General features: G+C 48.5%; 1 protein-coding gene across 10 annotated transcripts in view; it reads right to left on the reverse strand.

The window, feature by feature from the left end:
* Positions 1-8,216, reverse strand: part of EBF1 (EBF transcription factor 1) — a 385,879-nt gene extending 377,663 nt beyond the window's left edge. For all 10 annotated transcript variants that reach the window (XR_008556430.1, XR_008556431.1, XM_008147667.3 and 7 more), the window contains exons 1-4: positions 8,066-8,216; positions 5,656-5,812; positions 5,030-5,093; positions 4,377-4,432 (exon numbers count right to left, since the gene is read on the reverse strand). Coding sequence is in view for 8 of the 10 variants with exons in the window: in XM_008147667.3 (XP_008145889.1) it covers positions 4,377-4,432; positions 5,030-5,093; positions 5,656-5,812; positions 8,066-8,199 (411 nt within the window). In the remaining 2 variants the exon portion in view is untranslated. The remainder of the gene's footprint in view (positions 1-4,376; positions 4,433-5,029; positions 5,094-5,655; positions 5,813-8,065) is intronic.
* Between the last annotated feature and the right edge of the window lie 313 nt (positions 8,217-8,529).

Genomic DNA, 8,529 nt, shown 5'->3' on the forward strand with positions numbered 1-8,529 from the left:
ATCCAGGAGGGAGCAGTTGGACCGCCAGACTGGGGAAGTACTAGGCCATCTGGCTCCGGCAATCTCTCCAAAACCATCAGCTTTGTTTTCACCCCCAGACTCCAAACAACACATTTTCCACTGTGATGAGTTTACATTTTCCCAAACACAGGTCCTGATCATGCATAAAAATTCCAAACTTCTTCATTCCTCCATGTGCAAGGAAATTTAAATCACCTGCATTTTTTACGTTTTACCAAAGAAGAGAGAAAGCTGCTGAAATATGGCTCCTGACTATAATCTTGCCCTGTGCTTTTTGTTTGTTTCCCCAAATGTATGAAAGACCCTCTCTCCTGACCTAGTGAATTCCTTTGGAACTTATTGATATACTAAAAATGTGTTTATCTACCAATGAAGAACCACGAACTGAAAGGGTTGTTAATCAAATCTACGTAGCTGTGGCAGGATATAATGAAACAATCAATAAGGAAAAATGCACTTGCATCAATAACTTAAAGTACCAGGAACATCAAAACAAATATATAAAGATTAGTTGGGAAAAGAAATATGACAGCATTTCTGATTATTGTTCCTTGCACCTCCCACTGTGCTGGGACCTTTCAGAGTTCCCTCACCACATCACCTACCTTCAACCATATATTCAAGGACTATGTGGCCATTATTTTCCCCTTTCCAAAAAAAAAAAAGCTTTTGTTTGGGGGCAGGGAGAGTTTTGTTTTTGATAACTTTATGGACTTTGGTACTCTTTCTTTGAATTATACAAATGTCACTTTTTTTAAAGCAAGATATTAGGAGGAAAGATAAGTTAAAGGCTTTTTTTTAACTATTGAAAGATAAATAACTCAGTGAAGCAATCACAGAACATAATCCAATTTCAAATACTACATGAAAACCTGAAATGAAGCAGATTAAACCTCAGACCTCCCCACCGGGTTCACTTGAGCTTAGATACTGTTTCTGGATGCAACAGCCATAAAGTTCTGAATTCTACAGGCGTTTTTGCATGCTCACTAATGGAATACCAAAAACAGCAATGACACAAAAACAACCTATTTTTAGTCCAGCTAAACTTGGTTTTGAACAACCCTTCCCAAAAAGCAAGCCTCTTATTTTCTAGTTGGTGGATGAATTTTTAAAATATCCTTATATCCTCTGTGTTTTATACGATAGGCAGAGGGATAGGGGGCTCAGGTCCTTACACACTCACTTCTAATGAAGCTTCATCATTCTGGGAGAGTCCAAAATTAAGAGTCATTATCCAAAAGAGTGTCATGAGACACTTTGAAAAGGTGTGAAATACTGTGTGTCATACCAACATATCTCGGTTGAGTACATTTCTGTTTGATCTCAATGATTCTAACTCCACCCAAGATCAGGGACAGTCTATGAAAATGTGGAGTACACAGCTAGTTTTGGATTCCACTTGCCAAAGATTCCCTTTGAATTTTAACCCCATCTTGTGAGGCAAAGATATGACATCACACACATAACGCTGTATCTCAGATCTGAAAAGTGTTACAATAAACCAGCAGCTAAGGGAAGACTTGAACTGTGGCTACGTATTCTCTCTGAAACTTATGATGCTATTAGAACTCATCACAACACTGAAAATATTCCAGTCTGCATTCTAAGTATCAAAATCCTGAGTCTATCTAGAAGAATTTGAGTGTGTGTGTGGGGGGGGGGGTGCGGAGGGGGGTTAACCATTTATTCAGTCAGCTTTAGCCTTACTTCTGATTGAATGGGTTACCGCATATTTAACTAAAATCAAAAATTTAAGAATTTTTTTATCAGACTTGGTAGTTAATTATCATAGAATAATTCAAGCTAAATGAGACCCCCTGTTTTACTCATCAAAGCTAAAATATAATAATTATGTCACAGTAAGGAAAGTTATGCTTCTTCAAACTGATTTGCTTTTTAAAGACTATTGTGTTAATTGTGTACACAAGAAGCTAACCTACTTCCCAAACTCTTACAGCACATAATCAACGAACATGCAGCCCAAGAATGGGCAAGGATTGCCTTTCAAAGTGAAAGCTACACAGAAGGCATCAGGAAATTATTATGAAAGCAAACAGGTATGACTCAAAAAAAGAAATCCCTTTTTCTTGATATTTTTAGACTAAATTCAGAGAATTATTTAAACCTTTTCTCAGGTCACTTCTCACCAAAATATAGAATTATATACATTTGTAATTTTAACTTCCAGTGAGATGTCATATTATGGTAAATGACTTTCTCATACCTGCTACTATGAAAAATAAACTGTATCTTGTTCTAGTCCACACACACACAACTGGTAGAATTTATGATAACCGAGAGGTCAAAGGATGCCTTAAGCTATAGTTTTTCTTAAGCTCTGTGACCTTGTTAGTAAAACGATATTTGATGTATTGCTTTATAAAAATCATGAAATTGCTTTATAAAAATATAAAAGAGTATTCTCCCACCATATGAAAGTGTGTAGAGTCAGTTCATTTCATAATGGGAAAATTGATTTTTGGTGGCACTTTTTGTGTAAGGGGTCTAATGTAAAGTTTTGAGAGAAGTTAATCACTTCAAACATGTCCTAATTTTGTGCTCCCTACAACTGTTGCTTTCATAGTGCTGCCTATAATTTAATATTTAAGTTGTCAATGTTGCACAAGCAGACAGGCCTTATATACTAGTATGTGGAGATTTTTTATCTTTCAAAAAGTAAATTCTAACGAATACATATGGAATACATATTAGAGTTCATATTTTCCCCACCCCCTCCCATCTTTTCTTTCCTAGGATGAGAATGGTAGGAAAAGATAATCAAGGTATCAAAGACAATTTTTTTAAAACAAAACATCACTTAAGACATTTTTGTTTTGATATCGTGAAAAAAAAACCAACTGTTATTGAAATCAGGCTTTTGTGTTTCTGCTTGGCAGGGAAAAAAATTAACAAAATATAATATATCCAATTAAAAGGGAATTCTCCTATATAATAATAAAGACCAGTAAAAAAAAAAAAAAAGACCAAGACTAAAAGTATAAATGTGGATTTACTCTGAACAATCAACCAAGAAATAACTAGATCTTTAAGAAAGTCCAATTTTTTGCAAATACTTGAAATAGGTTTCAATAGATATTTATTATCTTAAAAATATATTTCATACCCTCCTTTTCTACTTGGTTTGCAATGAAATATGAGGTAATAATCAAAATTAGCTGTTATTAAATTTATTCTTGCTGATAGATTTTAAAACTTACAACAGCTTAATGGTGTGCATTTTGTACAACATATTTAAGCCATGCTTATCTAAAAACAAATTTTAAATATGTACATATACACCTTAACTTGAAACCTTCCAAAGCAATATCAATGAAAGAAGATCACCTCCCTTATTTCAAAGGAAATCTTTTTAAATCACAATCAAGCAAGTAAGTTTTAAGCCTCCTACTAAATTGGTAGTTGGTACACAATGGATAACTTTTCTCTTTGTTCTGATTTCTTTCCCTCACCCAATAAAGCTGTCTTCTTTTTTCTGCGACTAAGTTCTCCAACTACCTAACCAGCTACTACTTAATTTCTGAAACTAAACTTTTTCTTAAAATTTAAAAGAAAGGGAGGGGGGGAGCTCCTGTGCCTCATTAAAACGTCAGGCCTCTCTTCTGACTGGGCTCATAATTGTATCTTTTAAACCATAACTCAACCTTAATGTATACTGCTTGACTCAATGCCTGTTGGGGAGCTTAAGAAAATGCCGTCTATGTACCTTTAAGACCACAAGCTCACTCATGCTGCCTGGCTTCTTGCCAAACTTGGAGGCACAAGCAGGAGGATTTTTGCAAAATATCCTCTAACAATTGTCGCTCCCTCTTCCAACACACCACCACCACCACCACCACCACTACCACCTCCTTTTTAAAAACCTGTGACATGGATCATCTGTGTTCTCAGCCCTCCTCACCGCTCCTGGAGAAACTGCCTTTGCCCCCACCCGCTCCCTCTACCCCAGGCCTCCTGGGGGAGGCCCAAGTGGTTTGGGTTTTACACATCTGGCCCACTCCTCACCAGTTTCCCCGGGACACCTTGCGCGCCCCCCGGGGCACCCGGCGGGGTCAAGCAAAGTTGAGCCCATACTCTCCCCACTCGGCAGCCCGTCGTCCTAAGGTCTGAGTTTCCCTTAGGAGCCGTCGAGCCATCTTCCCCACGCGGCGGCGGGCACAAGTGCCTGAACGCATGGGCACTAGGAAGGCGGCGCCGAGAGCCGCGTCTGCGGCCGGCCCCCGACGCTGAGAGTTCGAGTCCCAGCCCTCTCGCTTGGGGGGAGCCAGCTTCTTGACTCCCCTAAATGTTGCGGCCCTAGAAGTACCCCTGCGGCGCGAAATGAAGAAACTTACTTGTTTTGTCATGGAGTCGATGAGGCGCACGTAGAAATCCTGTTCCGTCCTTATCCCTGGGGGAGCGAGGGAGGGGAACAAGGAGAATGGAGTGAGAGAGGGTCTGCGCGAAAACCAACCCACAAACAAGCACACCAAGAATGGGGCTCCACGGCCCCGAGAAGCACAGCCAGGACCCCCTTCCCCGGCGTCCAGAGAGGGGCCTCGGGCCTAGCCCGAGCAAGCCAGCCCCCGAGCCCGCAGCGGGGACGGGGCCGGGCCCCACCTGGCCACCCTGCCTGCCCAAGGAAGCCGTCTGCGCGCTCTCCGGTCCCCGGGAGCCACCCAGGGACTTGGGGCCTGGCGTCTGGGCTCAGCGGAGGGAACCGGCCTTAGGAAGGGAAGGGAGGGGAAAAGCGGCCCAGCGAGGGCCGAGCAGCCACACCTGGCCCCAGGTGAGCACGGGCCCCACACGCCCGTCCACGGGCCACTCGAGGGCTTCTCAGGTGGAGGTAAGCACGGGCCACTCAAGGGCTTCTCAGGTGAAGCCTCTTCAGGCGAAACTCGGGTGAACAAGGACTGAGTCTCGCCGGCGCTCTCCTCCCCTGCAGTTCCCCGCGCCCCCACCCTCGCCCCGAGCCCCAGGTGCGGGCGCGCACGCGGGGGAGCCTCACCATTGCTGTAGAGGAGTTGCAGCCGGTAGTGGATCCCGTTGTTGGTCTTCTCGCTGTTGGCTTCCTGGGTCGCATCAGGACGCAGAGACACAAGAGACGCAGGAGAGAGGTCGGCGTGAGCTCGTGGCCTGACTTCGAGGCCACTTTCCCATCCGGGCCCCCCGGCCGGGGAGCCCGGACAGGCCCCCCGGGAAGAGCAGAAATTGCGGCCAACTGGGATCCCTCTGCCGCCCCCCAACCCGACCCTGACTGCTCCCTCTTCCCTTCCAGAAAATTCCGTGGGGCACGCACAGGCGATCCCCACCCCCTGGGGGCTCGGGCCTGGGCCAGCAGAGGCAGGAGCCGCGCGGGGTCGCGCCGTGGAGGGCGCGTTCATCCCGGGCGCCCTGGGCTCTGGAGTGGGAAGCCGGGCTCGCCTCTCTCCCAACTCGGGGGGCTCCGCGCAAACTCTTTTCGGAGCAGAACCTCCCGGACAAGGAGCCGGGGTTCGCCCAGGACGGGACGTGGCTCGGGAGACCCTGCGCACGAGTGTGAGGAATGCTTTGCACGGGCGCAGGAGCGCGCCTCCCGGGCGCCTGGGCCTGCTCCCCCGCCGGGCGAGGCGCAGCGGCGCGGCGCCCACTTACTTTCTCCTTCTCCACGAAGCCCACGAAGGCGGTCCTCTCGATCTCCACGGGCTGGCCCTGTCTGTCGTAGAGGGCCAGGACGAAGTGGAAGAAGTTGGATTTCCTCAGGTTGGAAGGCGGCTGCTTCTCAAAGTGAGCCCGGGCCAGACCCACCCCGCTGCGGCCAAAGAGGCAGAGTTAGACGGCCAAACGGGACACCCACCCGCGACCCCCTGGTCGCCCCGTACACACGCGCCTCCTCTGCCCCCCCCCAAACGCCCAGGGGGGGCGCCCTCCACTCAGACGCCCCGTGCCCACCCGACGGCGGGATTGGCGTGTTCTCGCGCGCCCTTGTCCTCCACGCGGAGCACGGGGCAGCCCCCTCCCAACTCGCAGAAGCGCTGCGAAAGTTTTGCTGGGGTTTCGCGCAGGAGGTAGAACGCCGGGAAGCATGGACTCCGACCTGACGCGCGCTGCGTGGGGAGAAAGGAGCGTGGCCGTGGAGGAGGTGAACCCGCGTACGCGGAACAGAGCAGTTCATTGACAGCTTGGAGGGAGGGGGCACGGGAATTGGTTCCCGCCACCCCCTCGGTCCTCCCGTCTCTGCTCCGTGGGCTGGTGAGGAGGGACGGGGAACAGGCTCAGCTGCTCGCTGCTGAAACCATCCTCCAGGAAACCTCCTGCACCCCTGCAGGCGCGGACGCCCGGCCTGGGGAAGCCACATGCTCCCCACCCACCCCAGAAAGCATGGAGAAAAGGACTCTAAGGGTGGAACGCAGAGCTGTCAGGGGTGGTCACTGTGGAAAGGGGAGCTGGGGGTGTTTTGTGTTTCGTGTTGTTTTTTGTTTTTGTTGTTGTTGTTTTTAAAAAAAGACCTGTCCTGACAAACTTTCGCTGTTCCGCAGAAATCCTCACACTCTTTCCAGAAACCCTAAGAACTAGGGCTGACGCCTGAGAGCGCCCACCCGGGGCTGGAGGCTGGGGCGCCCGGGGAGCAGGGCGGCGGCCACTGACAGCTCGACCTGCCCAACACAAGCGCGCTCCCACACACACACACACACACACACACACACGTGTCACACACACACACACACGGTCACACACACACACACACACACACACACTTTCACTTCAAGCCCAGTTATCCAACTCACTCTCACTACCTACCACCCCCATCTTTATACACAGTGGGGATGGAAACAGTGTTAACGACACTTGTCCGCAGCCCAGAGAAAATAAGGATGATGTAATTAGTCATCTTCCTTCTTCCCCTTCCGCCCTCTCTGGGTCCGATAAGGCCTGGGGCCGCCAGAGCTCCCACTCCCTGAAGCCCAGCTGGTGGCCTGGAGGGGTGGGGGAGCAATGACCATTTCTCACTTGGGACCCGGAGTCCCCAGAAAGAGTGCCGAGGGCGCCCAGGGAAGTTCCCCCGTCAATCTCCAAGGGCAGTGCCTCAAGGCAACACAATCTAGCATCCCAGAGGCCAAGAGTGGGAGAGGGGCTAGAGGGGCCATGGAGACAGGGTGGGGGGGACTTTTAGGAGATGTCAGAATCCAAGTTGGGAGTTGCTGTTCTCCGGAGTGGACTGAGAAAAACTGATAGGAGAAATAAGAAGATTCTGGGGCAAAATGAAAACAGAAAAGAAGAGAAAAGAGAGGGTCAGGGATGGAGAATGAGGGGGAGGAGTGAAGAAAGAAGAGGAAAGAAAGAGAGGAAGGAAGAGAGGGAAGAAGGGAAGAGAAAAGGAAGTGAAGTAAAAAAGGGGGAGAAAGGAAAGAAGGGAGAAAAGAAGGAAGGAAAGGAAGGAAGGAGGGAGGGAGAAGAGAGGGAAGGAGGAAAAGAATGAAGTGAAAGAGAAGGAAAGTTTTAAAATGAGGGAAGACAAAAAAGCGAGGCAGAAGGAAAGGAACGAGAAAGAAATGAAAGGAAGGAAGGAGGAAAGAAAGGAGGGGAGGAAGGAAGGAAGAGAAAGAAAGAAAGAAAGAAAGAAAGAAAGAAAGAAAGAAAGAAAGAAAGAAAGAAAGAAGAGAGAGAGAGAAAGAAAGAAAGAAAGAAAGAAAGAAAGAAAGAAAGAAAGAAAGAAAAGAAAGAAAGAAAGAAGAAAAGAAAAAGCAGTCATAAAAACACAGATATCCAACATCAAGCTGGTGAGACTCTCGCCTCTTCTGGCTTAAAGCAAAATGAAAACAGTCACAGACCCGGCAGGGGAAAGTGCCGGCAAAGCGTGGGCTCCTCGCGGGAGCTCCCGGCCCTCCGGCCTCAGGCGACTAAGGCAGCGCGGCCCCGGGAGCGCGGAGCCCGGCAGGCGAGCAGAGCGGAGCGGCGGCCGCACGAATGCGGCCAGGCCCCGCGGCGGCCGCCGCCGCCGCCGCCTCCCGGCTCCTCTGCTCGCGGCTGGCCTCCCCGGCCGCGGTCCCCGAGCGGTACCCACCTCTGCGCCGCCGTGTTGGCGTCCAGCACCCCGGCGCCCTGCATCCACGTCCGCACCGCGTTCATGCCGCTGCCCAGCGGCTCTTCCTTCATGCTGCTTCCACTCCGTTGGATGCTTTCCTGAATCCCAAACATGAAAACAACCTTTTCTTGTGGAAAATCTCCTCCCCCTTGAAAATATTAAAAAAAAAAAAAAAAAAAGGAAAGAAAAACGCCAGCCAGAGATTTTTTTTTTTAAGACGGTGAACTCGCGTTAGAAGATCAAGGCGGGCTAGAAAGCAAATTTTAAAAAAATGTAAACCGTCGCTCAAAACTGAGCGATAACCCGGAAAAAAAGGCAGAAAAAAAGAAGGGAAAATCCAACGAAAAGACCAAAAAAAAAAAAAAATGAGATGTATGCTTGGCTGTTGGGGGTTGTTTGGTTGGTTAATTTTTGGTTTGGGTGCTTTTTTTTTTTTTTTTTTT

The sequence above is a fragment of the Eptesicus fuscus genome, chromosome 6 (assembly GCF_027574615.1).
Source record: "Eptesicus fuscus isolate TK198812 chromosome 6, DD_ASM_mEF_20220401, whole genome shotgun sequence".
Taxonomy (NCBI): Eukaryota; Metazoa; Chordata; class Mammalia; order Chiroptera; family Vespertilionidae; genus Eptesicus; species Eptesicus fuscus.